A 16009-nucleotide genomic window follows, 5' to 3' on the forward strand; every position below is an offset into this window, starting at 1 on the left:
ATATCGAGGGGTCGGTATTTGCCCAACTCTCTATTCTATATTGCTTATAGGAGTTAGGAGATTGATCAATGTTTGCTATCTTCACCTTTCACTTGGTGCCGTTGACCACCTCTAAACTTGCAGGTGAAAGTCCTGCCAGAGGCAATAAGAATCGGGTTGTGTCTTCGGAGTGTGAAGACATTTAAGGAGGGGGGAATGTAGCGGTCAGACGGCTTCGATCGCTGGTGCCAGATAGCTCAGTTGGTAGAGCACCTGACTGGAGATTAAGGGGCCCTGGTTTGAATCCCAGTCTGGTCCGATGCATTTTCTCCCTTCCCGTTCCATAGGCATATAGAAACTCAAATAACCTTTGAACTCGGCATCAACAACTACATATACATAATTATATATATATAAATCTACTTTCAAACAAGGTATACATGTCTAAATTGTTTGAAGCATGGATTAATTTTCACAGAGTAGGATAAGAGATGTATTTACCAGATATTTTATTTAAAAAACACACAGCCCCCATGAGGCATACAATGTAAATATATATAAGCACAAAATAATGATCTATGATATATTCTTAAGCAGTTTCAGTTGCATGACACTTGTCAATATATCAAATACACGTACTGTGTCTTGCACACAATTTGTACTTTTAATTACTAGTAATCGGCAACATATACAAAACTGTACTAGATAAAACGTGTATACAATACCTATGTAAATCTTGTGTTCAGATAACACAATGCATACTTTTCAATTTATAGAACTTTCCAGCCATATTGAATCACGTGACCTATTGTTGATGTGATTTCTAAAGTCTGCAGATTTTGTGACATTCGTCATATATACAACTAATTATGTCCAATGTTATATAACATCACCAATATGTGATAGTAAATTAGTTCTGTGATAATCATTTTCAGAAACTGTTACGTCGATTTGGCCCAAATTCTGACAGATTAACAGGTTTTCTAGAAAAACTATCCTTCTCACCATTCCAAATGTTGCAGTCTCCTTGTACAGTAAGTTAGTATCCGGGCACTGCCTCACGGTACAGTCTATACATTTAGTATCCGGGCACAGTCTCACGGTACAGTTTATACATTAAGTATCCGGGCACTGTCTCACAGTACAGTTTATACATTTAGTATCCGGGCACGGTCTCACGGTAGTTTATACATTAAGTATCCGGGCACTGCCTCACGATACAGTTTATACATTAAGTATCCGGGCACTACTTCACAGTACAGTTTATACATTTAGTATCCGGGCACAACCTCACGATACAGTTTATACATTAAGTATCTGGGCACAACCTCACGATACAGTTTATACATTGAGTATCTGGGCACTGCCTCACGGTACAGCTTATACATTTAGTATCCGGGCACTGCCTCACGGTACAGTTTATACATTAAGTATCCGGGCACTGCCTCACGGTACAGTTTATACATTTAGTATCCGGGCACAGCCTCACGGTACAGTTTATACATTTAGTATCCGGGCACTGCCTCACGGTACAGCTTATACATTAAGTATCCGGGCACTGCCTCACGGTACAGTTTATACATTAAGTATCCGGGTACTGCCTCACGGTACAGCTTATACATTAAGTATCCGGGCACTACCTCACGGTACAGTTTATACATTTAGTTAGTATGTTAGCGTTGGTGTTTGCAGCCCTGTAAGTCATCAATGAACACCAGCAAGTTTGGCTTGTCTCCACGTGATCAGGAAATCTGAGACACACACGGGTAGATGGATGAGAACGGTAAACAAAGTCTGGGCATCCCAGCCCACCCTGTAGTATGCCTGGGGGTATCGGGCGGTGACGGCATGGTAGTAGGTCTCTGTTACTTGACTGAGGTCCTTACTGCCCTTGATTAGGCCCATTTTTTCCCATGCTGCAATATACAGAAAGATAGCTTTCATTTCTACATACATGTACCATTATGGAGAGGTCATTATGGGGGGGGGGGGGGGGGGGGGCTTACCAGGTATATAGATATTGCACCTGTTGCACAATAACATGTATGTATGTATATATATATATATTTATATATATATATAGAGAGAGAGAGAGAGAATTCTTTTTGAGGAATTAATTTATTGATGTGTAAACTCTGGACATTTTACTCACAAACTGAATAAAAGTGCGGTGCAAAAACTCTTAGCAAGGCAATACAAACATACAAACCATATTTCTTTAATGGTAGTCAAGCTCAGATACATATTTTAACAAGAGGCCCAAGGGCCTAGAATCGCTCTTCTGATAAATTTTCCAACCCCACCATTTCTATTCTTAGCCTCTTAGTATTCTAAATCTTTAGTTAAATCCTAAGAATTCAAAAAAGTAGGTCAATGTGACCTACTTTTTGGTTTACACATTTTGAGAACCCAAGAAATATCAACTGACAAAGTTTGATGATTTTAAGCCAATTAGTATCTGAATATTGAAATATAGCTGTCAAATTCCAATCATAGGTCATGGTGATCTACTTTTTGGTCAGCGAACTCCGAACATGCAAGACCCATCAACTGACAAAGTTTGATGACTGTAGGTCAAATAGTATCTGAAATATATAAATATAGCCGTCAAATTCCAAAAGTAGGTCAAGGTGACCTACTTTTTCGTCAACACCCTTCAAACATGCAAGACCCAACAACTGACAAAGTTTGATGACTGTAGGTCAAATAGTATCTGAATTATATAAATATAGCCGTCCAATTCCAAAAGTAGGTCAAGGTGATCTACTTTTTGGTCGACACCCTTTGAACATGCAAGACGCATCAACTGACAAAGTTTGATGACTGTAGGTCAAATAGTATCTGAAATATATAAATATAGCCGTCCAATTCCAAAAGTAGGCCAAGTTGACCTACTTTTTGGTCGAAACCCTTTGAACATGCAAGACCCAACAACTGACAAAGTTTGATGACTGTAGGTCAAATAGTATCTGAAATATATAAATATAGTCGTCCAATTTCAAAAGTAGGTCAAGGTGACCTACTTTTTGGTCGAAACCCTTCGAACATGCAAGACCCATCAACTGACAAAGTTTGATGACTGTAGGTCAAATAGTATCTGAAATATATAAATATAGCCGTCAAATTCCAAAAGTAGGTCAAGGTGACCTACTTTTTGGTCGACACACTCCGTAGACTCAAGATGCATCAACTGTCAAAGTTTGATGATTGTAGGTCAATTAGTGACTGAAATATATAAATATAACTGTCAAATGCCAAAAGTAGGTCACAGTGACCTACTTTTTGGTCGATACACTCCGAAGACTTAAGATGCATCAACTGACAAAGTTTGATGATTGTAGGTCAAATAGTGTCTGAAATATAGTAATTCAGCTGTCAAATACCAAAAGTAGGTCACGGTGACCTACTTTTTGGTCGACACAAACCGAAGACTGAAGACGCATCAACTGACAAAGTTTGATGATCCTAGGTTTTACAGTGCCCAAAATATGCATCTAAAATTGAAAATGTGAAATTTGAATATCTGCAAAATTCAAAAAGTAGGTCACTGTGACCTACTTTTTTTTTTATAAATATGTTTCAAGGCCTCAAGATGCATCAACTTACAAGATTTGATGATTCTAAACCTCTCGGTATTTGAAATAACAACTTAAAATATATCTATAAATGATAAGCCATAAAATTCAGAAAGTAGGTCACGGTGACCTATTTTTCAGTTGACGCATTTCAAGGTCCCATGATCCACCAACTGACAAGTTTTGATGATCATAGGCTTCAAAATGTCCAAGATATGCATCAAAATTAATTTTAAAATAAATACCTGCAAAATTCAAAAAGTAGGTCACCGTGACCTACTTTTGAGACAACTTGACACAAGGTCCTAAGATGCATCAACTGTCAAAATTTGATGATCCTAGTCCTTATAATGACTAAAATATCAAAGATTTAAGGAAATATAAATTTAGGTCAACTTTGAAGTGACCTTGAGACCACGCCCTTTGCCCCAGGGTAATGCCTTGAACAATTTTTAATCTACAACATATCCTCATCCTTATGTGTAAGTTTGGTGATAATCTGCTCAGTGGTTCTTGAGAAGAAGATTTTTTAGCAACCACTACTTTTGTTTATATTTTCCTGATTATCTCCCCTTGTTAAAGGGTCACATCCCTCTATTTAGTATGTATGAAAGCCCTTGGGCCAATGATACCCTGTAACAAATTTGAAGAAAATTGGCCAAGGGGTTCTTGAGTTATAGCCCTTTTTCTAAAAAGTTTACGCACACCGCACAAATGGCCATAGCATTAGCTCTTTGAGCCTTCGGCTCAGAAGAGCTAAAAATCCTTTGATTACCAGAACAAGGACATTTAACGAGGTTCATATTGATGCACACACACACACACACACACCAGAATAAGGACATTTAACGAGGTTCATATTGATGCACACACACACGTCTTTAAAATGTGACTACTCAGGTGAGTGGTGTGACCCATGAATGAGCCCCTTGTATTCTTTAATGGATCTTAAACATTTATATAATGTACATGTATATTATTTCTGATATTGTTGACATTATGAAATTTAAAAAAAAAGCTCACATTTCTGGATAAAGTCCCTGCCATAGTAATCTTTTGCTTCCTCTGAGAGTGAGTCAAATGTACTCTTTGAAAACTCAACAGGCTGCGCGCGATCGAGAATACCGGTATCAAATATTCCCGGTTCTATAACATGTACAGATACATCCTGATGATAAAGCTCCCGTCTGAAAAATAATAATTAACACCAAATTATCCTGATGATAAAGCTCCCGTCTGCAAAATAATAAGGAATCTTTTGGAAGCTTGCATATGAAGCATGCATTTTGCTTTCAAGTACATGTACTAGAAATGTGCAAATCAACATTTCAATGTAGCGCACTTAACACCGTATTATTTGTAGCACACTTAACATCATATTTGTAGCATAATTAACATTGTATAATTTGTAGTGTATGCACTTAACATCAGATTTGTAGTGCACTTAACATCTTATTTGTAAAATAATCAAATTAACATTGTATAATTTGTAGTGCACTTAACAATGTTTTGTTTGTAGTGCACTTAACATTGTTTTGTTTGTACAATGTTTGTAGTGCACTTAACATTGTTTTGTTTGTAGTGCACTTAACATCATATCTGTAGCATAATTAACATCATATTATTTGTAGCGCACTTAGCATCGTTTTATATTTAGTGCACTTAACTTAGTTTTATTTGTAGAGCACTTAACATTGTTTTATTTGTAGGACACTTAACATCGTTTTATTTGCAGCACACTTAACATCGTTTTATTTGCAGTACACTTAACATCATTTTATTTGTAGAGCACTTAACATCGTTTTATTTGTAGGACACTTAACATCGTTTTATTTTCAGCACACTTAACATCGTTTTATTTGTACGACACTTGACATCGTTTAATTTGTACGACACTTAACATCGTTTTATTTTCAGCACACTTAACATCGTTTTATTTTCAGCACACTTAACATCGTTTTATTTTCAGCACACTTAACATCATTTTATTTGTACGACACTTAACATCGTTTTATTTGTACGACACTTAACATCGTTTTATTTGTAGAGCACTTAACATCGTTTTATTTGTACGACACTTAACATCGTTTTATTTGTAGAGCACTTAACATCGTTTTATTTGTACGACACTTAACATCGTTTTATTTGTAGAGCACTTAACATCATTTTATTTGTAAGACACTTAACATCGTTTTATTTGCAGCACACTTAACATCATTTTATTTGTAGAGCACTTCACATCGTTTTATTTGTACGACACTTAACATCGTTTTATTTGCAGCACACTTAACACCGTTTTATTTGCATCACACTTAACATTGTTTTATTTTCAGCACACTTAACATCTTACTATTTGTATTGTATGACACCATTGACTGTAACCTCTTTGTGTATGTTTGGTAGGGGACAAGGAGTTCTCCCAACATGTCTGACAATGCTATGTAGATGTCAATTTTTTTTAAACTAGTCTTTTTATATGTTCCAAACCCTGTCCAACCCCCATCAAATGTATATACATGTATACAGTACATGCATATGATATAGTGTAGTGTTGGGGGGCTGGGGAGAGTTTGGCACTTGCTTGTGTTTGACTTAGAAATTATATAATTATTGCACACAAAACCTAACAATGCAATATTGTGTCTATGATTAACGAATTGCTATGATTTTCTTTTTCAAAGATGATGATAATGAGAACTTTTATGTTTTCATAAGTAAATTGAATAAAATTTACTATATTGATATGGAATGTATTTTAATTCCAATGATTTCTCAATGAAGTCCAAAACTGTGGGGAAAATTTATATAGAGTTATACAAGGAGGATTTACAAGTCCCTTACTATTTATAATGAATTTTACATTTGTACTCATATCACCCCATGCATCCATTTTTATTGTTTCCTTGCATCAAGTGTTTTTAGAATAAAGATGGGATCAGGAGCGAAGCCCCGATAGCATAAAATTGCAGCATTTTAATAAAAAATTGTTCATTAAATGGCAAAATTCCAGGGGGTGGGGTGGAGGTCCAAAACACTTTGGATACGCCAATTTTTTGTAAATAATGCAAACATACAAGTCGAGCAAATTGTGGAGGCTGAGCTAGATATATATTTATACCTTACCTTAAACACTCTGAGTAACCTTCCACTGCAAATTTAGAAACAACATACGGAGATGACATAGGAAAAGCAAATCTCCCAGCAATACTAGCCATGTTGATGATGCGCCCTGAAGATTTGCGCAGAAGCGGAAGGAAGTGTTTGACCACCATGACCATTCCAAAGAAATTGACATTTAAACAGTCCTTAAAGTTGTCCGGGGTTTGCGCCTCACAAAGTCCTGTGTGCAGGGCAACTCCAGCATTATTTATAACAGCCCACAGTCCTGTAAAATTAATTTTTTTTTTATTTAATCAATTAAATTAATGATTTTAACAAACTTGAATCTGCACAATGTCGGGAAGCTTTCATGTAAATTTGTATTTTCCTAGCTCAGAGGTTCTTGAGAAGATTTTTTTCTATATATTTGTATGTAAAACTTTGATCCCCTATTGTGGCCCCATCCCCATCCCCCCCCCCCCCCCCAGGTCATGATTTTAACAAACTTGAATCTGCACTATGTCAAGAAGCTTTCATGTAAATTTGTATTCTCCTAGCCCAGTGGTTCTTGAGAAGAAGATTTTTAAAAATTTAAAATCAGGATTTTATTAGCTACACCATCGGAATTGACTAAGCTTGCTGCTCTAGAAAATCGTCTGGGCCAAAACAAAACCCCATTTACCGTGAAGAACATGGCAATACCAGTAAAAATACCATGGTCTATAAATACAATGTACACATGCAACAATACTAACGATAATTCTCATTGATCTCAACTTATCAAACTTTAGGCATATTTTTGCATGTACATGTATCCTTAAGAAGTTTTTTTTCCTGAGCTCCCCCACCTCCCGATCCACCACCCTTGGATCATGTGTATTAATACGATAAATCATTTTATTTTGTTACCGTGGTTTGGAGGAAGTCGATCTGATACGGTTTTAACGGTGTTCTTGATCTGTTCCTCGTTGGTGACATCTAACAGAATCGGGATCAAAAGCTCAGAGGGTCCCGTGTCAGATTGAAACTCCTTGAGACATCCCGCAAACACATGTATTCCTCTGCTAGCAAACATCTTTGCCGCTAAATAGCCAAAGCCACTGTCACAACCAGTTATAAGTACATAAAGTTCACTGTTTTTCTGTTTGAGCCGCAATCGACTCAGCATGTATTTTACTGTGATGAATACTGCGACAAGGGAGATAAACACTGGCAGCCACATGTCTGACACTGCTAAAACATACATATTATATATCAGTATTTGATTATACATGTACTTCAACTGATTTAAATAAACAAGAGACCCATGAGACACATCGTTCACCTTGGCCCAGATTTAAAGATTTTTCCTATATACATGTATTCGTATGTAAAACTTTGATCCCTATTGTGGCCCCAACCTATCATCAGGGGCCATGATATTCACAAACTTGTATCGGCACTATCATAGATTTGAACAAACTTGAATCTGCACTATGTCAGGAAGCTTTCATGTAAATATATAAACTTCTTTGGCCCCTTGGTTCTTGAGAAGAGGATTTTTAGAGATTTTCTCTATATATTTGTATGTATAACTTTGATCCCCTATTGTGGCCCCATCCTACCTCCCAGTTCATGATTTTAACAAACTTAAATCTGCACTATGTCAGGAAGCTTTTATGTAAATTTGTACTTTCCTAGCCCAGTGGTTCTAGAGAAGATTTTTAAAGATTTTCCTTATATATGTATATTTGTATGTAAAACTTTGACCCCCTATTGTGGCCCATCTTCCCCTAGGGGTCTTGATTTTAACAAACTTGAATCTGCTCTATGAAAGGTGAAGATAACGAATGGTGATCAATCTCACAACTCCTATAAGCAATACAAAATAGATAATTGGGCAAACACGGACCACTGGACACACCAGAGGTAAGATCAGGTGCCTGAGAGGAATAAGCATCCCCTGTCAACCGGTCACACCCGCCGTGAGCCCTATATCCTGATCAAGTAAACAGAGTCACCCATAGTGAAAATCAGTGTGCGAAGAACGACCTAACAATCGGTATGAAACATGTCAGACAGCATTTTACCCAATGATAGGTTGTATTGACGAACTAAATTGTTATAACGACCATAAAATTTGCAAAATGCTGACTTTAATCGAGACTGTTGAAACCCCTGTACCATCAACCTGTTTGTCAGTAGCTTGCCTCGATTTAAAAACTGATTATACGTGGAACAAGCTCTTGCGTATAAAATCAGTTGAGAGATATAAACACCATATGCAGGTGATAATGGCCGGAATCTATGTCAGAAAGCTTTTATGTAAATTTCAGCTCTTCTGGCTCAGTGGCTCTTGAGAAGAAGATTTTTAAATGACCCCACCCTATTTTTGTAATTATTTCCCCTTTGAAGGGAGTATGGCCCTTCATTTGAACAAACGTGAAAGCCCTTCACCCAAGGATGCTTTTGGCCAAGTTTGGTTGAAATTGGCCCAGCGGTTGTGGAGAAGAAGTCGAAAATGTGAAAAGTTTACAGATGGACAGACAGACAATTGACAACAGGCAATCAGAAGAGCTCACTTGAGCTTTCAGCTCAGATGAGCTAAAAACAAGAGGGCCATGGGCCACATCAATCACCTGAGTCACCATGGCCCTGCCATTTTTCAACTGTTGTGAATTTTGAAAGATCTTTTTTATCAATCTTTTCCCCATAAACATTTTGATCCCATATTGTGGCCCCAACATAGCCCCAATGGATCACAGCATAACTGAAATGAATTCTAGCATAACTGAAATGAATTCTCATAACACAGAAATGCCTCAACACCAATATGACTAACATGATTTTGCTGTTCTGGATAAGAACAAGGTCATAGATCATGGTATGATATGAAGACCTTGCCATAAGAAATCTATATACAGCATATGAAGGCTCTATCTTAAATAGTTCAGGCGATATTAAATAGGTTAAGATTCTTAATAAAAGTAGATGCAAGATTTCCAAGTCAAGTTCACAAGATCAAACATCAAAGTATATAAAGGTCTTACCATAAAGAATCCTTATACAAAATATAAAAGCTTTACCATCCCTTAAATAGTTCAGATGATAGTGACTAGGTCAGACAATGGGCCCATGGGCCACATCGCTCACCTGAACAGCAGTTCCTAGCAATAAACAAGCTTGAGCAAAACTATCATTATACAAGCAACTTGGTTCAGAAAACCTTTGCAAAGGTAACAACTAAAAATTCACCAATTTCCAAACTTAATTATTAAACTTGAAAACAAATTCATCAATTATCATATGTCCTTGTAGATGGATATGGCCTATCATATCAACAAATTTCATCTTAGGATGCTTTGTGCCAAGTTTGGTTCCCTATACATTCCCATGTAAAACTTTGATCCCCTATTGTGGTCCCTTCCTAACCCCTGGGGTCATGATTTTTACAAACTTGAATCTCCACTTTGTCAGGAAGCTTTCATCTAAATTTCAGCTCTTCTGGCCAAGTGGTTCTTGAGAAGATTTTTAAATGACCCCATCCTAGTTTTGCATTTTTTTGTGATTATCTCCCCTCTGAAAGGAGTATGACCCTTCATTTGAAGAAACTTGAATCCCCTTCACCAATGGATGATGTGTACCAAGTTTAGATGAAATTGGCCCAGGTTCTGGAGAAGATGAAAATGTGAAAAGTTTACAGACAGATGGACAACAGGTGATCAGAATAACTCACTTGAGCTAAAAATTAGAAATCTTTTGAATCAAATACATCATGATTATCTAAAATGCTATCTGACATGATAAATTAATATTGATTGACCAACTTACATTTATTTCAGAAATAAAGAACGTTTTTCAGTGAACATTTGCTGATGAACTGTAATTGCTACCTACTGTTATATGTTATGATGCCAACAGATTGGTCAGTAGTTGCAGTTTATAATGCCATCTTCACTGAAAAATGTTCTTTATTTCTTATATTTACATTTAACAAAATCCATATTAATTTAAAAGTAGAGCAACTAAGCTACGTAAACAGATTATATATACACGTTAAGAAACTGTATACATTTGTATTCAATATCATAGACACCCATTGGGGAGTGGGAGGGGAGTCCTTGGGTGAAGGGGATTTAAGTTTCTTCAAATGAAGGGCCATGTTCCCTTCAAAGGGGAGATAATTTTTTTTAAAAATGCAAAAACAGTGTGGGGTCATTTAAAAAATCTTCTTATGAAGAACCATTGGGCCAGAAGAAGTGAAATTTACATGAAAGCTTCCTGACATAGATTAGATTCATGTTTGTTAAAATCATGGTCCCTAGGATCAGAAATGAGCCACAATAGGGAATCAAAGTTTTATATGCTGATATATATATATATCTATAGCAAAAATCTTTTTAAAAATCTCCTCAAGCACTACTGGGCTAGAAAAGTGGAAATAAACATGAAACCTTCGAGACATACAGTACAATAAAAAAAATTAAATCATAGTCCCCGGGGGTAGGATGGGGCCACAATAGGGGAGTCAAAATTTTATATGGAAATATACAGGAATTAAAACAAATTGTCTTCAAAAGAAGCAGGCCCACACTAAATCAATATTCAATTGCATTAATGTTCCCAAGTTGTATGGATTCAAATTTTTCTTTTTTTATGCCCCTGTGACTACAGTTAATGGGGTATTTTGTTCTGTCTGTCTGAAACTTTAACCTTTTTTTATGCCCCTGTGTCTACAGTCAATGGGGGTATTTTGTCCTGTCTGTCTGAAACTTTAACCTTGCTCATAACTTTTAAGTAATAGTTGATAGGGATTTCCTGTAGCATGATCTTTTCTTTGGTATGAAAGTTTTTAACCATGTGTCCTTGACATTCGACCTAGCTATTTTAAAGAAAACTAAACCTATTCATTTATATCTCCTGAACCATTCAAGGGTTTCATGATTTGCACAAAGATTCCTTATGGTAAGACTTGACATTTCATACAAGATCCTTGACCTTGGCCCAAATTCCAAACCCTTAACCTTATTCTTAACTTTAAGATAGTGAGTGATAGGACTCTTTAGTCTTATTTGTCGGTCATGTATACATGCATTCTTGTGACAAAAACTTTTTGGTATTAAAGTTTCTAACCATGTGACCTTGACTTTGGAATTTGACCTACTTTTAAGAAAATCAAATGGTCAGAGCAAATTTGACAACAAAGAAAGTAAAAAATATACTTTAGTGCAGGATTGGTGTCATCCACGGTTCAATTGTCTCACCTATTATTGGCTTTAACCTGAAATATACAGAGTGATGTTATTATAAACCACATTCTAAAAATAGACTGTAATAGAACTTGGAAAGTTGTCCACAAGCTATATAATACCTAATAACAATCAGTGCTTCTTTCCTATATAATACCTAATAATAACAATCAGTGCTTCTTCCCTATATAATACCTACTAATAACAATCAGTACTTCTTCCCCATGTAATACTTAATAACAATCAGTGATTCTTCCCTATACAATACCTAATAATAACAATCAGTGATTCTTCCCTATATAATACCTAATAATAACAATCAGTGATTCTTCCCTATATAATACCTACTAATAACAATCAGTGCTTCTTCCCTATGTAATACCTAATAACAATCAGTGATTCTTCCCTATACAATACCTAATAATAACAATCAGTGATTCTTCCCTACATAATACCTAATAATAACAATCAGTGCTTATTCCCTATATAATACCTAATAATAACAATAAGTGATTCTTCCCTATATAATACCTAATAATAACAATCAGTGATTCTTCCCTATATAATGCCTAATAATAACGATCAGTGATTCTTCCCTATATAATACCTAATAACAACAATCAGTGATTCTTCCCTATATAATACCTAATAATAACAATCAGTGATTCTTCCCTATATAATACCTAATAACATTCAGTGCTTCTTCCCTATATAATACCTAATAACAATCAGTGATTCTTCCCTATATAATACCTAATAATAACAATCAGTGATTCTTCCCTATATAATACCTAATAATAACAATCAGTGATTCTTCCCTATATAATACCTACTAACAATCACTGATTCTTCCCTTCTAGTCACCACATTTCCTCCCCATCATTTTTTAAAAATGAAACTTTTGTTACATTGTACAATAAAATCTTGCATTAAGGTAGACCTATATTACTCGGCCTTAAATGGACTCAATCATGAAAAAATTGCCTTAAATGAGATATATATATATTTCAGTAATAGATAAAGATTGAAAAATATATATGTTAACATGCTATTTTCATTGTAATTGCTTCTCAAAAGTAAGCACCCCATCCACATATAATCATCATTAATGAAAATGTACTCCTCCTTCCTATTTTCTTTATAATAATTATTTTTTCTAAATAAATTGGCTGTAATAAGCAACATAGACTAACCCATTATTTAATGATATGTAATCATTATTTTAATAAATTTGAATAACTATTTTCATAATGTACACTTTGTGAGCTCAAACATGTTAAAAGAAATACTGTTGAAAATACCATTTGATGTCAATATTAGTCTTTTTCTCCAGTTTTTATGGACTAAACCTTAATTGAATAAATTGTTTTTAATTTAAAGAATATTATCTCAGAAAAAGGATTTGTGCAAGAAAATCATGTTGACATATCATTTAAAAAGCTATAATCTCTACAAGTACACCCCCCCCCCCCCCCCAAATCTTGAATTATACATTTATTTATCATATTTTTGTACGACATGTGAAATTGAGTATATTTATACAACCTTGGATAATGTTGAACTATGTTAAACTATAAGTATTATAAGATACATGTGGTTTGCAATTAGATTTTACATTCTATAAGAAAAACATTCTTCTAGAGCAGGCTATTCACAATGAGATGTAAAACGAAAGTAACAAACTGAATTTTGATGGTTTTGCTTATATGATTAATGCATGTGTGTAATGTGTGTTACATCTTGTATCCTAGCTGTGACAAAGTTTTATATGAATATCTACTGGTCATGAAATCATGTACATAAATTGGATATATATGTACATGTACACCACTTATGCCGATCTAAGTAGATGCAATCTCAATAAGGAACTAATCGCGTAATAGAGATGCCGCCCCAATATTGGCAATAATTTTGAAAAAAATGAGAGGGGATGAGTTAAAATTTGACCGCAGCTGACAAGAATGCCCTACAAGGAATCGATATCAGACATTCATATTGCCATGTGAAAATCAAACCGATATCGTTAAAGTACCACATTTCGGAAAATGAACGCGTACGTGGTTCCGCATTTACATTTCATTGTGACATAGGCCGAGTATAGGTCTACTTTAATTAATAACTAACTCCAAATTGCACTACCTGTGGATGCTTGCATGGTCTGGAGAAAATGATCCTCCCATCCGCCCCATATTTTTTGTGACCTCGGATGATAATCTACTAATTAAGTTGAATTGGCCTAATGGCGCCACCTTCATCCGTGCGTCCATGATTTGAACACAGTTTTTTTTCTTTACTAGTCCAGTGGTTCTTGAGAAGATTTTTTAATTACTGTATATACTCCCTAAATGCGAGTTAGGGTGCATAAATCCTGAAATGAACAAACTTAGGAGCCTTTAATCCAAGGATACTTTGTGCCAAGTTTGGATTAAAACATTGTGATTCTGGAGAAAAAGATGAAAATGTTTTCGTAATTAATACATAATTAAAAATTGAAATTGAAATCACACCCCCTGCAAGCAAAATCATGATACTATCTGGAAGGGTTGTAATTTAAATTTTAAACGATGTATCAATTATCAAAATGTGTCGGCATATTTCATTATTTGCATTCATTTTTCCACAACCCAAAAGAAAAGCCCGTTCTGGGGATCGAACCCGCCAGACCACCACAATACCTTTTCTACCCAAGAATTAGAGGGGGAACATGGCAAAAATGGGACTTCCTTTCTATATAAAAAACAAACAAGAGGCCCATGGGCCACATCGCACGCCTGAATCACCTTGGCCCATATTTAAAGATTTTCCTTATATATTCGCATACATGTAAAACTTTGATCCCTACAGTGTATTTAGACCCAAACCTACCGCCAGGGGCCATGATTTTCACAAACTTGAATCTGCACTATGTCAAGAAGCTTTCATGTAAATGAAAACTTTCTAGCCCAGTGGTTCTTGAGAAGACTTTTAAAGATTCTAAATATATGTATGTTAAACTTTGATACCCTATTGCAGCCCCATCCTACCCTAGGGGTTATGATTTTAACAAATTCGAATCTGTGCACTGTGTCAGAAAGCTTTCATGTAAATTTGTACTTTCCTAGTATAGCCCAGTGGTTCTTGAGAAGATATTTTAAAAAATTTCCCTATAGATCTAGGCCAATTAAAATTAATCAATAGATTATCATCCCCACCCACCCCTCAAAAAAGGGCCCCGTCCCATCAATCTTTTTTATTTTCGCAAAAATTACAATTTCAGACAAACTTCCCAGTGAATGATTGAAGTGACAGAATGTTGGTTTTATATCTTCTACCAACTGAGGATTCTTTGAATGTTCATGCACTTGATTAACACTTTGTGTGGTGCCTTTTGTCATTAATTTTTTTTTACGGGAAATAAAAATTAAAATCTTTCCATCCGCCCCATATTTTTTTGTGACCTCGGATGATAATCTACTGTTTAAGTTGAATTAGCCATATATTTGTATGTCAAACTTTTATCCCCTTGGCCTATTGTGGTCTCATCCTATCTCTGGGGGTCAGCATTTAAACAAACTTGAATCTGCACTATATCAGGAAGCTTTCCTGTAAATTTGAAAAGTTTACAGACAGACAGACAAAATTTCATCAGAATGCTCACTTGAGCTTTCAGCTCAGGTGAGCTAATTTTTTTTTTTTAGTAAAGGGGGGGGGGGGGTTAGTTCAATCCCCTCCACTGATTGAACACCTGACGCTGACCAGAGAATATTCCTGTCTGATCCGTTGTATTTTCTTCCATCTATTCATAAATCACCAATATTGATTTTATTGTCCATCAATCAGAGTAAAAACAAAAGAGGAGGGTGTACGGGGTATGTGCACTCTATCCCGTGGACGAATCAGGTGCGCGCGGTGCCCGTATGCTGTGTACACAGCGCCTTCGCCTACCAAATACTCAAACAACTTTGGTTTATTTTTATAAATTCCCGTCCACATATTACTCTAAACTTGTATTTTTTATCAAACTGCGAAATAAATGATTGACCATACAGTATATGATTTATATCCTGTTCTAAATCATGAATAGTTGACCTACCGGTTAACCGCTCGGCGCTAAACCTTACAGAAAAAATAGGTCACCTAAATATTGTT

The 16009-nt window shown here is 35.6% G+C and overlaps 1 protein-coding gene across 8 annotated transcripts; it reads right to left on the reverse strand.

Moving 5' to 3' along the window:
- Nucleotides 1–471: 471 nt before the first annotated feature.
- Nucleotides 472–15970, reverse strand: LOC125666037 (dehydrogenase/reductase SDR family member 9-like). 8 transcript variants are annotated; one of them, XM_048899137.2, is made up of 6 exons: nucleotides 15954–15970; nucleotides 11855–11913; nucleotides 7563–7883; nucleotides 6678–6939; nucleotides 4578–4741; nucleotides 472–1895 (listed from the first exon to the last, which is right to left on the reverse strand). In XM_048899137.2, coding segments are annotated over exons 2-6 (960 nt in total). In that variant the 5' UTR covers nucleotides 11856–11913; nucleotides 15954–15970; the 3' UTR covers nucleotides 472–1683. The 8 variants fall into 8 exon arrangements, with proteins under 8 accessions (XP_048755094.2, XP_048755096.2, XP_048755093.2 ...); XM_048899139.2 differs by lacking the exon at nucleotides 15954–15970 and adding an exon at nucleotides 15617–15941 and having other exon boundaries at nucleotides 7563–7886; nucleotides 11897–11913; XM_048899136.2 differs by lacking the exon at nucleotides 15954–15970 and adding an exon at nucleotides 15617–15941.
- Nucleotides 15971–16009: the final 39 nt, after the last annotated feature.

Source organism: Ostrea edulis, chromosome 10 (assembly GCF_947568905.1).
Source record: "Ostrea edulis chromosome 10, xbOstEdul1.1, whole genome shotgun sequence".
Taxonomy (NCBI): Eukaryota; Metazoa; Mollusca; class Bivalvia; order Ostreida; family Ostreidae; genus Ostrea; species Ostrea edulis.